The following is a 21,348-nucleotide window of genomic DNA, read 5'->3' on the forward strand; positions in this document are numbered from 1 at the left end:
AGATATTCATTAATATTTACTTTTCTTATCTAAAACTTAAGAAGAAGAAGAAGAAAAGTAAATGAATAAAATTGTAGAAATTATAAACGTGTAGCTATTTTATTTGTCGACTAGATATCAATATTATCGATTTAACGAAAGTAATTCTAGAAACTGCCGCTAGACAAAGAGCGTTGTATGATCATTGGGTGTGAACTTGTCGCAAGTGTGGCACGTATAGAACTCGTGACTTTCGATGTATGATTGTGTAAAATAGTTCAAATCTCGTGATGTTACGGTATTGATCGTTAATATCTTACGTTCGTATTATATATTGTGTGGTTATTCACGTTAACTCACATTATCTTTGAATTTCGTTGAGTTCGCTTCGTAGAGTTTTCTTTCTTACGAACACGAGTATAGCTGAAACAATTTTTCATCCTAATAGTAAATTCTCCATCTTTTAAGATGGGTTCACTTTTTCGAAGCGAAGAAATGACCTTGTGTCAACTCTTTTTACAAAGCGAAGCTGCCTACGCTTGTGTCTCCGAACTCGGCGAACTTGGCCTTGTCCAATTTCGAGATGTAAGTTTTTCATTATCTTTCTACGAATATCTTTTTATTTCGGTATATACATGTATTACATCTATTTCAAATTTTAATATATATAGATCTCTTATGAACTTAATACATTCCAATTGTACTTTCTTTCTCTCTCTTTTCTCTCTCTCTCTCTCTCTCTCTCTCTCTCTAATTTATATTTTAATATAGCTTAATCCAGATGTTAACGCATTTCAACGAAAATTCGTTAATGAAGTACGTCGTTGCGATGAAATGGAACGAAAATTACGTTATCTTGAAAAGGAAATCAAAAAGGATGAAATACCAATGCTTGATACTGGTGAAAATCCTGAAGCTCCACAACCTCGTGAGATGATCGATCTAGAAGCTACATTTGAAAAGTTGGAGAATGAGCTGCGGGAAGTCAATCAAAATGCTGAAGCTCTGAAACGTAATTTCTTAGAATTGACTGAGCTAAAGCATATATTAAGAAAAACTCAAGTCTTCTTTGACGAGGTAAGAATTATTTAACCATTTTGTTTATGCTATTAACATATAACTGTGTGTGTAATGATGCTATATTTTTACAAATGCAATTGGAAATTGGGAGCCTAATCATTGAAAGTAGTAAAATTATATTTGCGTGTTTGTCACTGATGTGATAATTATATGGATTTTCTTATTTCTGATCCAATAAATAATATAATTCAATAAAAAAAATGTGTCCCATAAGAATTTCTTACTTCACATTTTTACAATTTCATTATATAAATATAAAGTTTTATTAAATGAAACATTATTGGATAATAAATAAGAGTATTTCAAATTACAAAGCTGACATGTTATGTTTGGCAATTTTGTGTGGGTGATACATTGAAAATGGGTGCCTCAATTGTTAACTATACCGTATTATATTGTCATTGTTTTTGTCATTGTACCATATTTTTGAAATATAAAATGGGAATATAAATAATATATATAAAAATTGTATAAAAATTCTATAGAAACTAATTAATGATGCGAATAAATTATTTATCTTTTAGTGTTTAAATCAATTTAAAATATTGATAATAATATTAATAATAATTATGATATAAAAGAGATATACATATATGTTATATATATAAATAATAATATAATGACTTTTAACAATAATAATCATCATGACAATAATAATGACGATGTTATATTTTATATAAATTTTATAGGAAAATTTAATCTTAACAAAAGAATAATTTTTTATTTGGTAAAAGATATGATTAGAAAAAATAAATATCTAATAGTTGAAGAAAAATTCATATATTGGGGATAGAATTAAATGATATATAAATATTTACAGATTTTGTAAACATATAAATGCACATGAAAAAAAATCTGGATATAAATTCAAACTAACTCATTCATTTTGTCTATTTCTACTCTCTTTTCTTATCTTTCTGTTTCTCTTTCCATATATATATATATGCATATTTTTGAACTTTTTTTGTTTCTATTTTTCATTTCTAAGACTGAAATTATTATAAAAAAAAACAATTTCTTATAGTATAATGAATACAAATGAAATTTAATCTTTATATTTTATTATATAAAAGTTTTGCTTGTTATTGTATTGGTAATTTCTTAATGTTGAATATATGTTTTTCTTTTGTTTTTTTTTTCTTATTTTATTCTATTTATTTATTTATTTATTTATTTATTTATTTATTTATTTATTTATTTATTTTAATGTTTTAAATCAATATTTAAGGCGTGTAAAAAAATGCTTTGAACTTTGCAGATATTTATCTTTTTGCACTATTCAGTAAACTAATAATTTATGTTGTGGATAGTGTGCCTTAATTTCTTTAATGAAGCATTTAAATAGAAATTTCAATTTATAATTTCTCAAAAGCAAATTTAATGAGCAATCTGTGAATATGGGTATGAGAACAACTATGATGCATGTAAAATTTTTAAATAATGTAATAATTACGCGATGCAATATTTATAAATGCTTAAAAAGTTTAATTTAAAGCCAATATATATGTTGTATATGTGAATATATATATATATATATATATATATATATATATATATATATATATATATATATATATATATATATATATATATATATATATATATATATACATATATACATATATTCATATATATATTTATATATATACATATATACATATATTCATATATATATTTATATATATATATATACATATATATATATTCATTTTATAAATTAAGAATATTAAAGATTATACTAACGTTAATAATAATTTTAAAAAAGTCGGATCTTCTTTATATTATAATGTTTTCGTTTTGTGTTACTAATAATACTATTGAGTGATTTTAGGACATGTAATGTGTTACTATTGCCAACTAACCAAGTTGCAGAATCGCAAAAGACACATGTCACTTATTATGCCCTACTTCCCAAAGTTCCTATATAATTATTGTTTTCTTTCCCGAATATGGTTAAAAATTATTTAAAAAGAATTCATTATTTTTAAAGATGTATATGTCTGATATAGGCATATAATGAATAGATATGATTTTATCTACATGCATCAATAACATTTTGCATTTATATATATTTTATATATATTGTACATTTACACACAAGAGAATTATTAATTGAAAAAATACATTTATATAATGCACATTTGTGCTAAGAATTAATTCAAGATGCATAATCAATTTAGAAAATATGATTTGGAATTAAAATATTCTTTTTGTTAATGTCTCAATTTGTAATTGTACTTATGTTGTGTAATTTCATTATTTTAGTATGTGCACATACTTGTTCAAGTAATATAATGTAGCTGTAGAATATATGTTGCATACAAATTTATATTCACAGTACTAAATAAATCTTTATTTAACATAACAATTCAATCATCACATAAAAATGTTACTAAAAATGTTAATGTCACCTGACAAGGTGTTTTGATCTTTTCCTTTTTATAGCCATCCCTGCCCTTTCTTTCTCTTTTTCTCTTATTCTTTTTCCATTTAATTATTTTATGCTTCCATAATCATATTGCTGCTTCTAATTCTGATTATAAAATTTTACATTATATCGGATAAAGTTCTCTTTACCATTGATAATATATTCTTAAAAGGAAAAAATTAATTATTTGTAATAAATAATTTAATTCATAATAAATCAATATCTAAAATAATTTTTATAGTATATTTGTTTGTAATGTACCGATAGTTTTCACATACAATAGTGATAATTTACTGCATGGAAGTTGATATGTTAAGAGAACAATTAATAAAAGAAAATTGTTAATATATTGCACATGCAATATCTCATGAATGCTTATCATGTGATGTCTGTGATTTTATGTCTGTCAAAAAAAAAATATTGCATGAATATTCTAAATTGTAAGTATTGTATAATGCAAGTTCTATGCATGTTATAATTCTAATAATTATAACATTAAAATATATTTTCATAAGTTCTTAAATTATTCATATTATGTACATTTTTAATTTTTTATTTTCTTCATTGTCAAAATCTTTTAAAGCTTATATAATATTACATACATATTTTATGAGTATATTCTACACAATCGTATATTTGAAAATATTAATATAAATACATAACTATATCTAATCAATTTTATTATTGTATTTTTAAAAATTTATATTAACTTCCAGTAGAAATTAGTTACATAGGGTCACTCATTTCAATCTATAAATGCAATTATCTTCCCAAATATTTTATATTTGCACAATGTTTCCAATTGAATTTGTTCTATTTCAAGAAGAAATTATTTTTATAATTTTCTTATGAATGTTAACTTTGTTTAACAACATTGTCTAACATTTTAATAAAAGAATGATGATTTCTTAACAATATTGAAATTAAAATACCTCCCAAACTAACAATTTATTACTTATATGGGTTAATACTTTTTTTACAAAGAATATTGAACTGCATTGACTAATGTATTAAAAAGTACATGAATCCATTTAAAAAAGCATAGTTAATCTACAAAAAGACTAATAACATTAAATTGAAACATTTTTCAAATAACAAAAGTTCAGAAAGATAATTGCATTTATAGATTAAAATGAATCACCCTGTATATTCTTTTTTAAATATTTAATAACCTTCCTTTAAATTAAAATCTCTACTTTTATTTCCTTTGGCTTTCTAAACTTTTTGCATAAATATAAAAAAATACTATTTTTCTATAGTATATGTATTTACAGTTAACAAATTATACACAAATCACAATTTGTATGCATTATATTTAATATCTGTATAGCATGTATCTAGATGCTTTATGAAATTTTTTATATTTACAAATAGAGACAATCTGCAATTGTTCTTGATGCGTGATACATAACTGTAATCATTTTGTGTAATGGATTAATATCTGTTGCACAATGTTTTATTCTCAATCTGTAAAAAATGAAAAATATTTTTTAATATGTATAATAAAATTGACAATGAAGAGTTATAATAATGAGGGGTGAGTTCAGTTGTCATGAAACAAAATAAACAACTGGGAAATAGGGCAAGAGAGGGGTGACATGTGTCTGTTGCCAGGCTGAGAATGGAGGTGTCGTATCGCAGATGGCAGATCCAAGTCGTGAGGAAGAACAAGTCACTCTCTTGGGTGAAGAGGGCCTCCGCGCCGGCGGCCAGGCTCTCAAGCTCGGGTAATCAATTGTGACGTATTTCTGAGTAATGCAGAGTGTAGTAATTCATATTTTAAAAGTTTTTTTTGCAATTCCTATTACACACCATATATGTAAAATATATTTCTTCCATCTCAGTTAAAAGTGATATACAATAATTATTATTTTTATCAATCTACAAATATAAATTTTCTTATAATTGCTTACATTATAATTTTTACTTAATAATATTCATTTTAATTCGTATTTTTATATTTTTTACCAAAAAAGTTTATTAATATTTAATAAAAATAAGTAGTAATATTTCTAATGATATTTCGAAAAAAAAAAAAATAAAGGCAAATTTATTCACTGAAATTGTATTTTTAATTGAAATATCTACATACAACTAAAATTTTAATAATGCCTATTAAATATTAGAAGATCTAAAGATTTTCGTAATTCTTATTTATAAAAATAAACTGGTGTAAAAGTTCACATTTATTAGAATTTCTGCACTCTGTATTCAAAGTTTTAGTGATCGAGAATCATTTTATGTACATTATGCATGTCTTATAGATTTTGTATTAAAACACTTCACTAATTGCACTGATTGCACTGTAAATTTTAATGGTACTCGGTCACTATGTTTTAATGTTAGGAATACAATTAAATCAAAATCATAAGTCTTATTATAATGGGATTATTCAGGACTGCGTAATTGTTATGTTTCTTTAGCAACAAGGGATAAGATTTGATAATGTAACTGATAAGCTGAAGAATTTGTGAAGCTTTTGTTACATATGCAAATAATAGACTGCATACACAGAATTAGTTATAAGTAGAGGGCACGATACGTCAGTGTGTTCTGTGGTTACAGCACCTGTACACTGCGGCAGACACCATAGGAGCACACTATAGGAGCCCCCTCAGGCAAGCTGTTATCAACCGTTATTTGCGTTTGCAAAACTGTTTTGCTCAATGTCTGCCTGTAGTTCTCCAATATCCCACTGCAATAAGGAAGAGCATTCATGTTATAATTACCAAAGCAAGTTTACTGATGCAATTATGATAATAATATATAAATATTTCAGAATTAATATTTTCACAAAATATCCCTTAGTACAGTACATCGTATTTCGTCTATCTTAATTACTTTTCAATATTAGTTTTCAGGTGTACATGCATATATGCGCACAATTTTATTCACATATCATATTATTTAATTGAATATAAGCAAAATAAAACTGTGCTTTGGTAATATTATATGCTCTCTAAAAACAAATGCGATTGTTTGCTTTATTTAACAATATTATGTATACTTCCAAATTTATAATAATGATGACGTGCTAATTTCCTACAGATTGTGTGTCATAAAATTATTTAGCAATGTTTGTTAAAGTTCATACTGTATAACAGTTGATACAGTTTGACTGATCACCTGTAAACTATAAATTATGCTCAAACAGAAATCTTCAAACTGTATCGAATATTTTTAATTAGAATCGAATAATTAATAGACAAAATAGTCAAGTATAACACAGATTTCATAAACTCATCTTGTTATTTAATGTAAAAAGATATCACATATCATAATATACTTATAATGTAAATAACGTGAATGATGATGGTGTGGCCATGGGTATGTATAATATATTCTCTGTAACATATAGCATTTATGTGGGGCATGTCTTTCTTTTTTACTATTGCATGCATTGATCTTTACAATTATTAGTGATATATTTGAAATAAAAGGAAAAATCAAATTTGAAAAATGAATTAGAAAAATTTTTAATTGCTTCTTGAAAAAATAAAAATCTTCTGTAAAGATAAAAATCAATGCATTTATAAATTTGCTTTGCTTTAGCTATCTGTTATTTTTTCTTAATTCTTTTTTTTCTTTCTTTCTTTTTTTTTTAAGTATCTTATCAAGTAAGTTTTATTTTTTCTTTTTTATGTTTTATAAATAGGAAACAAATTATTTCACTGTACATTTACATATATTAAAATTTTTTTTAAATATAAACGGGTAATAAACGCGCGCGCGCGTGTGCGTGCGTGCATGCGTGTGTGTGTATATGTATGCGTGTGTAAATATATACATATATATACATATATTCACATACACACACCATATTTTTGTTTAAAAACATAGACGTAGAGAAAGGTACATTTAAACATATATATATATCTAGTTTAATATTTCCAACATCTTTTTTAATTTAACAATATCTTTGCATAAATCTCTGCATATATTATCTAAACTAAAACTATAGTAAAATAATTGCTTTCAGGTTTTTACAGATCATTCATTAAATAAGAATTGCCATATTTTACTGACATACTTTTTTGTAAGGCATGTATAAAAAAAACATGGGTTTGAATAGTTCTCAAGTAATGCAGCATTACTAATTTGGCAATTCATATTTATACTAAAATTATAACGAAATAAAAATATCTTTATACGATCTAAAAATAACTACTACTTAATATTTTTTATCATACATAATAATTATAACTGTGACATGTACAAAAAAATCAAAAAATATTAAAACAAAATGATATAAATGATATAAATTATGCTCAAATAGAAATCTTCAAACTATATCGAATGTTTTTAATTAGAATTGCATTATTAATAGACAAAATAGTCAAGTATAACAAATTATAATAAAAGAAAATAATAGAATTTTGCATCGTTAAAGATATTTTAATGAAATCTATACGCGAAGGTCAGACAACTATGCAACACTACAAAATGGCATTGAAGCATTGTGGTCATGTCTAGTGTGCTAATGTGGTTGTGTCTTGTCTGTTGTATCGTCAGCAAGAGCACGCAGGCTTGAACCCCACCGAGTCCATGACACGTGCGTTGATTAGTGACGATAATGTCGCCCGCCAGTCCGCTCTTGGTCCTGTCCAACTGGGGTACGTACTCCAAAACTAGTTATTCCTTCCCTTAAATCTATATTCACTGCTTTTAATGAAATATATCTTACTAACTTACCATTAACAGGTATTGCATATTGCACTTTTAATTTTACTCTGAGATCTATAACATCTTGAATTACTATGAAAAAAGTATATTTCATTGATAGTTATATATATATATATTCTAGATATTTAAAAAAAAAATCAGTTAAATTACTTTTATATTAAGCGAAAGTTTAACATAAAAATGTTATAAATTTTTCTTTTTTAATTTCTTATTTTATATATATATATATATATATATATATATATATATATATATATATATATATATATATATATTCGGAATAGACTTATTTTGAATTCCTTCAATAAAAAAGGAACAGTTTTCTATTAATTTTATAGATCCTCTACTGAAGATGAATCTCTTAAATGAAATGTAAAAGAAAATGTAAGTGTAGCATTTTTCAATTGATTAATTGTTAACATGTTGATTGGTATTTTATGGCATGATCATTTAACAAACCAATATTCAATCACTACAATGAGTTCTACTTATTATATTAATCTGATATTTTCACTGTATGCAGCAGTAGTAGGATTGTTTATATTTTCCAATTTTACAGAATGTTGATAGTTATCATTTGATTTAAGTATTTAATCGAAAATTGTAACATGTGTAAGATTAATCGTACATATTGTATACATATATATACACATATATAATAACATCGATCGCGTAGTGTATTTAATATGTCATATAAATATATTTTAATCATTTTATACCATAGATTTCATTAATTCAATTATTATATAACGCGCATTTAATCAAATTTGTTAATGCTATGAACACCTGTATATATATATACTCACACATAAACAAATTTTAAACAGTATCGAAGCCCCTGGGAATGGTTGCACCGGTATTATTGTAAGTTTTTTGATAACTAAGTATATACATTGTTACCTTCGTACAAAGTAATACTTTTGGAGTGACTATGTATGCTGTTTAAGATATTTTGCTGTGTTATTGAGAGAGTTTTTTTTTTAATTAGGGCTGTATATGTTTAAATAAATAATTTACAAATAGATATGTGTATAACCATGGCTGCAGAGATCATCATTCAATGAAAACAAATTTGAAACTTCTAAATATAAATATAGAAGTCAAGGTTTTTAATTTTTTGCATTAATATATTCATATGTGAATAGATAAAGATAAGATTATTTATCTATTGTCTTCACTTATATTGCAAATTATATATAAGTCGATACAGATTGAAAATTACATGACACCAATATTGTTGGTGTGTACTATTAATTTCAACTATGAAGCTTACATTAAATAATATTGCAACATGTTTTTATATATATATATATATATATATATATATATGTATATGTATATGTATATGTATGTGTATATGTATATGTATATGTATATGTATATGTATATGTATATGTATATGTATATGTATATGTATATGTATATGTGTTTTGTAATGTATATAATTACATATACATTACAAATAATTTGTTGCATAATTCAATATATAGCTCTGATTCCGTACGTTATAGTTTTAATTAGCGTCAGATATACTTACATAAAAATAAATAATATATAAATAAGAATTAACTTTAGGATTATTATATTAAAAAAAAGTTTCTTTTAAATTAATATTAATTTTCATGCGTATTTCATAGTTTCGTTGCTGGAGTTATACTACGTGAACGCATTCCTGCATTCGAACGCATGCTATGGCGTGCATGTCGTGGAAATGTATTTTTACGTCAAGCTGAGATTGAAACACCCTTGGAAGATCCTTCAACAGTATGTAATAAAAATGGATAATTTTTATGTAGACTAATAGTAAATCTTATTACTCTTGATTTTTTTTTTTATTTTTTTTTTATTTTTTTTTTTTTTTATTTTTTAGGGAGACCAAGTTTTTAAATCGGTGTTTATTATATTCTTCCAAGGTGATCAATTAAAGACACGAGTTAAAAAAATTTGCGAAGGTTTTAGGGCAACTTTGTACCCCTGTCCTGAAGCACCAGCCGATCGACGGGAAATGGCTATGGGAGTAATGACACGTATTGAAGACTTAAATACGGTAAATATTTGTAATGCGAGAGAGTTAGGTCGAACATTAGATAAATTTTTTAAATTGAGATATCTAAATATAATAACTAAGGAAAAACAACACATTTTTGAAAAAAAAAATTATTTGTTTAAATGTTTCAAATAAAAGCTGTTCGTTTTCTCGTACAAAATAAGTTTGATCTTGAAATGATCTTGAAACAGAAAAAAATAAGGTTAAAAAATCAAAATCAAAGAACTTTTGTTTCAAACTTTTTTTTCAATAATCCGTTGTTTTCAAGATATTTAAGCGTCTCAATATAAAAGTCTCATTCTGTATATATGATCCAAAAAAGGATATATATATATATATACACACATACACGTAGTATCCCATATTAAATGGAAAATATTTTAGGGGTGATTTCACCTCTAAAAATTCGGCTAAAATACAATGACACTACGTCCATTTAACAAAAAACTTATTATGATACAAAATATTCGATTGCTTTACTACTCATAACTCGAAAATAAAGTCAAATAGGATATATGTTTATATAATTTTTTTTTATTGTTTTGATGTGTTAAAGTCGTCCCTAAACTATTTCTCATTTATTCTTGAACATTCTATATATATTAGAACAAATAAGAATAATAAAATAAAAAATATATTATATAAATATAATTTATATATGTATATATATATATTTTTTGTTTCATTTTTATCTGTTCATGTTTCTAAAAGATAAGAAAATCTTTATAGGTACTTGGTCAAACTCAAGATCATCGTCATCGTGTCTTAGTAGCTGCAGCGAAAAATATCAAAAATTGGTTTGTCAAAGTTCGGAAAATAAAAGCTATTTATCATACATTAAATTTATTCAATTTAGATGTCACTCAAAAATGTTTGATAGCGGAATGTTGGGTACCTGTATTAGATATCGAGACGATTCAACTTGCCTTGCGTCGTGGAACGGTAACATCACTTTTCTATTATATTTATTATTACATTTATCTAAATATATTATTTATTATTATTTATATAAAAAAAATGTATTTTATAGGAACGTAGCGGTAGTTCTGTATCTCCTATCCTAAATCGTATGGAAACATTCGAAGATCCACCGACTTACAATCGTACAAATAAATTTACTAAAGGTTTTCAAGCTTTGATTGATGCATATGGAGTTGCATCCTACAGAGAAATGAATCCTGCGCCATATACGATAATTACTTTCCCATTCTTATTCGCTGTCATGTTTGGTGATCTTGGACATGGATTGATTATGTTTCTATTTGGTGGATGGATGGTGTTAAAGGAAAAACCATTAGCGGCTAAAAAATCTGACAATGAAATATGGAATATCTTTTTTGGTGGCAGATACATTGTTTTCTTAATGGGATTATTTTCGATGTATACAGGATTTATATACAACGATGTATTTTCTAAATCTTTAAATATTTTCGGGTCACATTGGAATATCACTTATAATTTCACGACCGTCCATTCGAATAGAGCTCTGCAATTAAATCCAAATACAACGGAATACGAACAGAATCCTTACCCAATTGGTTTGGATCCTGTATGGCAATTAGCCGAAAATAAAATTATATTCTTAAATTCCTATAAAATGAAGATTTCAATAATCTTTGGTGTATTACATATGTTGTTTGGTGTCATTGTTGGACTATGGAATCATATGTACTTCAAGAAAAGGATAAATATTACTTGTGAATTTATTCCTCAGATTATATTTTTAACAGTACTTTTCTTATACATGGTTGTACTCATGTTTATTAAATGGATAAAGTATCATGCAACCTTAACATCAGGTAATCTTATTAACAAATAATTATAAATACATAAATCTTTCTTTTTTTATATTTATGTACAGAAACATTACTACGTTATTATTTTTATAGAAATTCGTCCTAGTCCTTACTGCGCACCATCAGTATTAATTACATTTATCAATATGGTACTCTTCAATAAACCTGTACAATTGAAAGGTTGTGACAAATGGATGTATGCTGGTCAAGATGGATTCCAGAAATTTTTAGTTGTTGTAGCTGTCATTTGCATTCCATGGATGTTATTAGCTAAGCCAATTACATTTATGCGTAATGCAAAGAAACAACATTATCAAGTATGTATACATAACTATAGCATACATAACTATTGTAATAAACAAAGTGAAGTACTTAATATATTTTAATATTACCAATTTGTCATTATACTTAATGCAGTTAAATAATCATGGTGCCGAAAATGGTGACGTAGATGGTAATGTCGGTGCGGTGCAACCAACAGCAGGTGTTCAAGGTAATCATAAAGAAGAACAAGAAGATATGGCTGAAGTATTCATACACCAAGGCATTCATACTATCGAATATGTACTTGGTAGTGTCTCACATACTGCATCATATTTACGTTTGTGGGCTTTATCTCTTGCTCATGCACGTAAGTAGGGATACAAATAACATTTTCTTCTTTTATTTTTTATAAAAAATCTTTAGCACATATACATACAAACATAAATTTTTAACAGAACTCTCAGAAGTATTATGGTCAATGGTAATGAGGAATGGATTAACCAGAGAAGGTTGGATTGGTGGTATTATTCTTTGGGCAGTATTCGCATTTTGGGCTGTTTTGACAGTTGGTATTTTAGTTCTGATGGAAGGACTTTCAGCTTTCTTACATACTCTTCGTCTCCATTGGTAAGACAAAATAATATTAGAATAAAATAAATATGAATATATTTTTTTATGACTTTCTAAATAGAAATTATATACAAAGTATAATATTTATATTTGAAGAAAATAATATTGTATATTATTTCTTTCTGTACAGGGTGGAATTTCAGAGCAAGTTCTATGCTGGTTTGGGTTATAGTTTCCAACCATTTTCATTTGAAATTATATTAGATGCCGCTCAATCGACTACCGAGGATTAAAGGCTTTAATTGAAATAATTAGAACGCTATAAATGACGTAGAAAACAAATGTCTATATTCACAGATTATAAAACAATATATAAAAGAAACTTGTAATGTAATTATTGTTTCAAATAATTTCTATAACTTGTAAATGTTTATCATTGATAGTGTATTTGATTAATACGTGCTTTAGCAAAAAGCACGATAATAATATTGAATAAAAAAATAAGAAAAAACATTTTACAATATATTATATTTAAATATAGACAGAAAACATTATTAGTATGTCAATAATATCTCTCTTATTATAGATGTTTTGTGTGATTGAGTTACATAGAATCAATAAATCAGAACGTGCTGTTGTACAAATATTTATTATATATATTACATAACTATACACATAATTTAAAAACTAAATAAAACTTCCGTAACATAAAGCATGCAACTGATATTAATTTAACACAGTGTGTTATAATTTAATTTTACAATAGATTGTACTTTTAGTGAAAAATTTGCCAATGTATGTTGTATTTAACTTTCAAAACAATGTATGTAATGAACTATAATTAATAGGCTACAAAATACATATTTCGCGGCATAATTTCTTTGACATATCGCCTCCCATTGAACACTTGCGTTCAGCGAACACAACTTTTTATATAAACATTTTTATATAAACATTTAAATTAAGAAACGTTAAAATTTAACTGATAAATTGAAAAAAAAAATAAATACAAACGGATTTCTCATACGTTCATCGCGTTAAAGTGTAATAGATGCGTAAAGTTAAAAAAAAAAAAGAAAGAGGATGAAAAGAGAAGAAAAATCTGCATCAAGATTAGCGCATGCGCGGTAGACTTTATCCGATGGGTTGAAGTATACATAGTCTGCGAAATTTCGCGTTGTCGTTCAGTCGGCGGAGATTCCTAACGAACGGTGAATAGTATCCGTTAACTTCTTTTTCTCAAAAAGAAACTTTTTATTTGTCTCTTGTATCTTCTTGTCGTCGTGTTGTCATTGTTACACGATTTTCTTTATTCTTTTGTCTCTTGTTTTCGGCTTCTTTAGATAAATAAGATGGAGAAGAAAAACGTCTGCATCATTGGCTCTGGAAATTGGTAAGTATGTTTGATGGAAATAAAAAATAGAGAGAGAGAGAGAGAGAGAGAGAGAGAGAGAGAAAGAGACAGACACAAAGAGACAAAGATAGATAGAGTTCTAATATTTATCGAACGGAAGATGGGAGGATGGAGATAAGAGGAAGAAAAGAGAAGCAATTGTTCATTGATTTGCACATGTTGGTTGAAGGTTACTTCTACTTTTTCATGAGGTTATTTCTTGAAAAATCAACAAATAGAATAATCATTCTTCTCAAATGTTACAATATTTCTTTAGTATTTTTATCTAACTTCGCACTTACCTTCAAATTTGAGCGGCTAAAAACAATGTGCAAATTAAACTATAATTATTTCTTCTTCCTTATTTATCCTTCTTTTAATATATTATAAAAAAAATAACAAAATCACTTATACAAACATATAAATATCTGAATAGCATTTCAACGATATTTTATTACTATTAATATTACTATACTTTTATTATTATTAATGATATTATTATTAATTAAATATAAAAATTGTAACAAGGCATAATCAATTTTGTCCCTGACTTTATAATAGTTTGCTAGTAACTTGTTAATGTCTCATACATATTCTTACATAGTCCGATTCTATTGCCACATCTGTTATTTTCCAAGAGAAAAAAACGCGTATAGATAACACTTGTTTTTCTACATCCAATCAAATTTCATTTTGTGAAGGAAAATTTTACTGTGTTAAGATAGGCATATATATATATATATATTTTTGGTATATTAGAAAGGTTTAATTCAAAGTTTTTATTGTTACGTAATCTTTCATTTATATATGCAAATGAGAAATACATTAGTTATTTTATTTGGAAAATTTATGTGAATATTGGCTGATGGTAATCAGAAAAAGATAAACATAGTTTATTCTATCGAAGGTTACGTATAACTTTATCGATAATCGTTAACTTAATGGATAAGAGAAACTGAAATACATACTTGAAATTTACTAAAATTGTTTATCTTATCCAGAGGCGTATCTCTGGCATAAACAGCGCCTAGACAAGCACGGAAGTTATTCTTCTTTCTTACATGCATATCATTCTAATTTAATCTTTTCTTCTCCACATCGATTTTAAATTTACAGAAAAACAAAAGACCATTTCATTATTACAACGTGCTTCTAATAACAACCATTCAGAATCAACGTTTCTTTTGACCACTTCATTTTTTTTTTTCTATTTCATTTTTTATTAAGTTTCATCAAAATTAATGTTTTTTCCACGAACACTATATTTTTCGGCTTTTTTTTGACCTGCTGGCATTGGCGCTCAAAATACGAACCTTACTTTCCCCACCATAGATACGCCTCTGACCGTGTCCAACAAATATGCTAGCTATCTAAAATTAGTAGGATTAGAATTATGAAATGTCATTGAAAAAATAGAAGATATATTGCAAAATGAAATCTCCAAAATTGGTCTTTTTTTTTTTTTTTTTAATCTAATTCCTAAAATTTATATAAAATTTGTGTATTCGTCTGTTATCGCGAAAGACGATATTTTTACAATTCGTACAATAGAAATTTTTTTACAGGGGATCGGCAATTGCTAAGATAGTTGGCGCCAATGCCAAAAGGCAAAATAATTTTGAGGACCGCGTTACTATGTACGTGTACGAAGAATTAATAAATGGAAAAAAATTGACTGAAATAATTAACGAAACGCACGAGAATGTAAAATACCTTCCTGGTCATCAAATTCCAGAGAACGTGGTAAGTACGTAAAAACGTTTTTTTTTTTTTTTTTCATTTCTTTTCATTTATTCTTTTTTTTTTTTTTTGTATTATCTAACTCATTGACAACTTATGAACTTATCAGTATTTTTACTAGTATCTTGGAGTATTTTAACGTAATAATAAACAGATAACACGAAGCGAAAGCATTTATATATGATTTGTATATATATATATATATATATATATATATATATATATATATATCTGTTTCTTTCAATTGCTTCTGATTTTATAATTGAACGACTTTTGAACTCTGGACCTTGATTTCAATATAGGTACAGAAGAGATTAAGTTTAATAGAATTAAATTTTTTATATATATATATGTATATGAAAAAGTAATAACAATATTATTACTTTTGAAATATTTTAACATGAAAAATGGCTTGTGTTTAGATTTGTATAATAAACAATTCGCGATTAGATTACGTAACATATTTCGTTGTTTTTCCTATAGCCGAAATATGGAGACTACTTTACCGATCAAACTAAGATCAAATGTCGAGATCGCTATCTATCGACGGATAATTCAAACTATCTTTAAAAATGTATGCATGTGATAAGTTATTTTTAAGTAAAATATTTTATCGACATTTTATTAATCTGTTTATATATATTGTTAGGATTATAAGTTTATGATCTTATAATGATAAAAAATCATTTCATTTTTTTTTTTTTTTTATTTTTAATTCCTAGTACTTTAACCTATTTTAACCTTAAACAATATTATCACAGTTATAGACAAGTTTATAGTATCTTTCTCGAGGCATTGGCGATAAATTATCTAAAACTTATATTAAAACTTAAACTTATGTTCTACAAATGAACACTTTTATTATTAGATAATTATTTGCCACATATCTCATATAAAAAATGTCAGGTTGCAGTTCCTGATGTTGTGGAAGCTGCGAAAGATGCTGATATTCTTATTTTTGTGGTGCCACATCAATTTATTCGAAGAATATGTAGTACACTTTATGGAAAAATCAAACCTACAGCTGTTGGTCTCTCCCTCATAAAAGTATGTCATGTTATATATGTATTTTATATATGTGTATATATTATAATTACATTTGTATTTACATGTATATTTGATTAAATAATATTACGAATAATTTTGTGCAGGGTTTCGATAAAAAAGAGGGTGGTGGTATAGAATTAATCTCACATATCATTTCTAATGAATTACACATTCCTATGTCTGTATTAATGGGAGCAAACTTGGCATCTGAGGTAGCAGAAGAAATGTTCTGTGAAACCACCATAGGTAAATAGTGATTTAGTTATCTAGTATCACAAGAGTAATAAATTTAATATTAATTAGAGAATAAGATTAGAATAAGATTCTAAGTATTTATTATAAATTTATAGGATGTAAGGATAAAATAATGGCTCCAATATTTCGAGATCTGATTCAAACATCATATTTCAGAGTTGTTGTAGTTGAAGATGTTGATTCAGTTGAATGCTGTGGAGCATTAAAGGTAATTTATAAAATATTTTTGTTTCATACTTACATTGTATCAGTTTAAATGTATGGATTATATTCTTGACAAGTTATTTTTTATATTACTATTTTTTCTTTCGGATATATTTACAGAATATTGTGGCTTGCGGCGCTGGTTTCGTCGATGGATTAGACTTAGGTGATAACACAAAAGCCGCGGTTATTCGACTGGGATTAATGGAAATGATTAAATTTGTGGATGTTGTTTACCCTGGTGGTAAACTATCAACATTCTTTGAAAGTTGTGGTGTAGCTGATCTTATTACAACATGTTACGGTGGAAGGAACCGTAAAGTATCAGAAGCTTTTGTAAGAACTGGAAAGGTTAGCAAGATTGTAGTTATTATTATAATTCATATTAGATTTATAGAATTCCAAAAACTATCAATAATAAAATTATATGTATTTTATTTTATATCTTCATTTCAGACTATTGAGGAATTAGAGAAAGAAATGCTTCATGGACAAAAATTGCAAGGACCATTTACAGCAGAAGAAGTAAATTATATGTTAAAGTCGAAAAATATGGAAAGTAGGTTTCCTCTCTTCACGGCAATCCATCGTATTTGTATCGGACAGCTAAAACCTGCGGATCTGATTGATTGTATTCGCAATCATCCGGAACACATGTAAGCGTTTAATAGTTACAATTAAAGTTGGAGGCGGATTAAATTGAAGCACAAACATAATGGAACGATAAGTTTAAACTTGTGATGTCAATTCTTACATTAATTTTGTTTAGTATATTGATTTTTATTTCTATCAAAAGCAACGTTAACATTTTAGCAATATAGACCCAATAGTTGATAATAACATTATTTTAATATTTGTGCTTTTGAAATGTTGTAATGTTATGATTTCCTGAAATTACTAACATAGTTAGATCATTAAAAACAATATTTCACTATATTTAGCGCTATATGCGCTTAATCCGTCTCTAACATTATAATTATTTTGTTTTTCTGTAATCCACCCTCTTACAATTTATTGCACTTTTCTGGTGGAACATAAATCGCATGAGAGAAGATCTGTTGGTAATAAGAAAATTTTGGCCGAGTTATTTATTAAAATTTTAAAATAATACATTTAAATAGTATGTACAAATTCATTTGCACAAACATGTACATGTATGTACATATATGTACATACATGTATACATATATGCATATAGCTATGTATATATTTATAGAGATGATAAATACGTCTTTAACAAGCGAAATAAAGAAAGCAGGTCTTTCATAATTTCTTCGTATTTATAATCGTTTTTCTTTTTTGTTTTTTTGCAATATGTTCTTATACATTGTATGTTTGTTTATAACATGTGACAGAGCTTCTCAAAGTGATAGTTTCTAATTTTGATGAATCTTCAACAACAAGAACATGAAATTAAAAAGCTATCTGTCAGATTAGATTGTTATAATAATACAACTTTTAGAAATTTTTTGACAAAGAAAATTTTTATTCCAATTTATTTTGTTGTTAAGTTTCATAGATTCTTATTAAATGTTTATTGGATATTTTTAGTTGTTATTCAACATGAATGATTATTCAAATAATTTTGAATTCTTTTTTGACTCTTTGATCTATGATTAAAATACTTAAATTATCGATACTAATCAATATAAATATTGAACGCACATTTTTCGTATAATCAGGATTAAATATTAAAAATTTTTTAAATGGAATATATATATATATATGTTTTAATTATATGATTTAATAATCTGATCAAAATATTTAAACTCGTACTATGTTCGTGTAATTAAAAGAATATAATTTCTTTATTGATCTGATTAAAAATTTTACATTATTGAAAAATATATTTCTCTCAACTTTTTTCTTTAAATACATTCCGTATATAGCAAAGATTTAACAGAATAATGTTGAAAAAGAAAAAAATTAAAAGTATACGAAAAAGTGTGAATAAAGAGTTACATAATTACTATATGTATATATTTTAATGAAATGTTTATTTGAACTGTTATATATTCATAGAACTAAATCGAACGTAGATAAAACAAAAATGTATATTAACTCGTGCCAGTTTTTGGCTCGTCATGATGTCATGATGTCAAGAAAACGTTTATTATATAGTTATCACAATGTTATTAGAAAAGAAGTTAAAACAATATAATGTACCTAAAGAGAGAAAATATACGAATGTTAATTGTTAATACATTAAAAAACACAAAACAAAAAGACATTGTGTAGTTTAAAACTGTGTTATGTTTTCTTTTTTCTTCCTACATTTTGCTAAATTTGTTCACGTCAATAAAACATAAATCTCTTATTGTTCTCGTTTATATACCCCGACATACCTGAATGTTAGTTAACATATATATCCTTTGTTAGTATATAGTGTGTCTCACTAAAGTTGAACATTTAAATTATTTCCTCTGCTATTAAATATAAAAAGAAATGAATAAAAAATCTGCAGAGTAGTATATATGGTTTTGGAGTGTGAATTTAGTAATGATAAAAAAAAATATTCCTCCAAGGTCATTTTTAATGCCATTTCAATGTCATCGTCATTTTTTTGTTTGTTTATTAATTAAGTTAAATAAATTTTTGTATAATACGACATTGTAGTTCATATCAAAGACGGGTTCAACGACCTGTGACATCATGATCTTAAAATGACCTTGAATAAAGAAAATGAGTTTAAATTGGAACAATGTAAAAATAATTAAACCAAAAATAAATCAATTTATTTTATTAGATGTTCGAAGTTTCGATCGCCTGTATCAATAGATTTATGCACACAATAAATAAACGACAAAATGGTATTTCTTGACCATTTCTGTGATTTTTTTCTTAGTTTCAATAACAACAAAAGTAATTTAAATGTTTAACTTAAGCGAGACATTCTTTATGTTTGTGTACAAGTTTTTCTTTTTTGAAACAATATGTACAAGTCTTCTCTGTCGATGAATTGCTAAAAGATTTTTAACAGGTATGTAAAGAATTTTTTGTTTAATTATATTCGCTATTGATATATAGGAACGATGATGATGATGACCTCAACGCTAAGATGGGACAGTTAAAGTCACCAAGGAGTCACCTCTAATGAACGTACTGGAAAAACAGCATTGGGAGATCTTAACTTTTTAATACGATCTTTGAGATAAGACTTTGCTTATATAAAATACTTTTTATATATTAATACTGAAGCAGCAAACAAAAGAAAAAGAAAAGAATTTTAAGTCAAATTAGGAAGGAAGTCGCGCGCGTTACATTAGGGTTAAAATGATTTAAAATTTCACTTTTAATAGTTTAAATTTATAATCACTTTTTTTAATTTTTATACTTTCTTTTATATTGTTTTTTTTTTTTTTTTTTATATATATAATAGAATTTTGTAAAAATATATTATATGTAAGAATTTTTACAAGATATAATAATAAATACGTGTCGATGTTTTCATCATATTTCCAAAGCAATTTTATTATTCATAGACCCATTGTAATTTATAAAAATTAAATTATCATGATTATCAGAGGTAATACAGTACAAGAGACCGAATAAATAGAAAAAAAAAGAAAGTTCTTATATAAATCGACAAAGCCTATCAACTATGCATTGACACTTAAAAAAAATCCTTATTGAAAATTGATCCTTCACAATTTAACGTTTGGTTGTTTATAAAAAGAAAATATAAAAAATATGAATATTATATTATAATTGTATACTTTGTAAAGATAAAACTGATACTATAATAATATATTATAAATATCAAATTTATAATATATATGTATAATTTATTTTTTTATTTTTATATACATATATTAACATTTATAAATTTAATATATATAATCATGCTATACTAAATATGAAA

The 21,348-nt window shown here is 25.7% G+C and overlaps 2 protein-coding genes across 7 annotated transcripts; both read left to right on the forward strand.

The window, feature by feature from the left end:
• Positions 1-181: 181 nt before the first annotated feature.
• On the forward strand, positions 182-13,710 carry LOC124949445 (V-type proton ATPase 116 kDa subunit a 1). 6 transcript variants are annotated; one of them, XM_047494449.1, is made up of 11 exons: positions 182-564; positions 751-1,056; positions 5,069-5,214; positions 9,808-9,934; positions 10,041-10,217; positions 10,947-11,159; positions 11,248-12,016; positions 12,107-12,330; positions 12,431-12,644; positions 12,733-12,904; positions 13,038-13,710. In XM_047494449.1, exons 1-11 carry the CDS (start codon positions 448-450, stop codon positions 13,138-13,140), a joined length of 2,568 nt encoding a protein of 855 aa, XP_047350405.1. In that variant the 5' UTR covers positions 182-447; the 3' UTR covers positions 13,141-13,710. The 6 variants fall into 6 exon arrangements, with proteins under 6 accessions (XP_047350405.1, XP_047350416.1, XP_047350434.1 ...); XM_047494460.1 differs by having other exon boundaries at positions 5,102-5,214; XM_047494478.1 differs by having other exon boundaries at positions 5,129-5,214.
• A 306-nt stretch (positions 13,711-14,016) lies between these two features.
• On the forward strand, positions 14,017-20,941 carry LOC124949530 (glycerol-3-phosphate dehydrogenase [NAD(+)], cytoplasmic-like). The gene is made up of 8 exons (XM_047494747.1): positions 14,017-14,240; positions 15,806-15,983; positions 16,887-17,027; positions 17,132-17,273; positions 17,378-17,490; positions 17,607-17,837; positions 17,943-18,142; positions 20,514-20,941. Exons 1-8 carry the CDS (start codon positions 14,200-14,202, stop codon positions 20,578-20,580), a joined length of 1,113 nt encoding a protein of 370 aa, XP_047350703.1. The 5' UTR covers positions 14,017-14,199; the 3' UTR covers positions 20,581-20,941.
• The last annotated feature ends 407 nt before the right edge of the window (positions 20,942-21,348 follow it).

Source organism: Vespa velutina, chromosome 1 (assembly GCF_912470025.1).
Source record: "Vespa velutina chromosome 1, iVesVel2.1, whole genome shotgun sequence".
Classification (NCBI taxonomy): domain Eukaryota; kingdom Metazoa; phylum Arthropoda; class Insecta; order Hymenoptera; family Vespidae; genus Vespa; species Vespa velutina.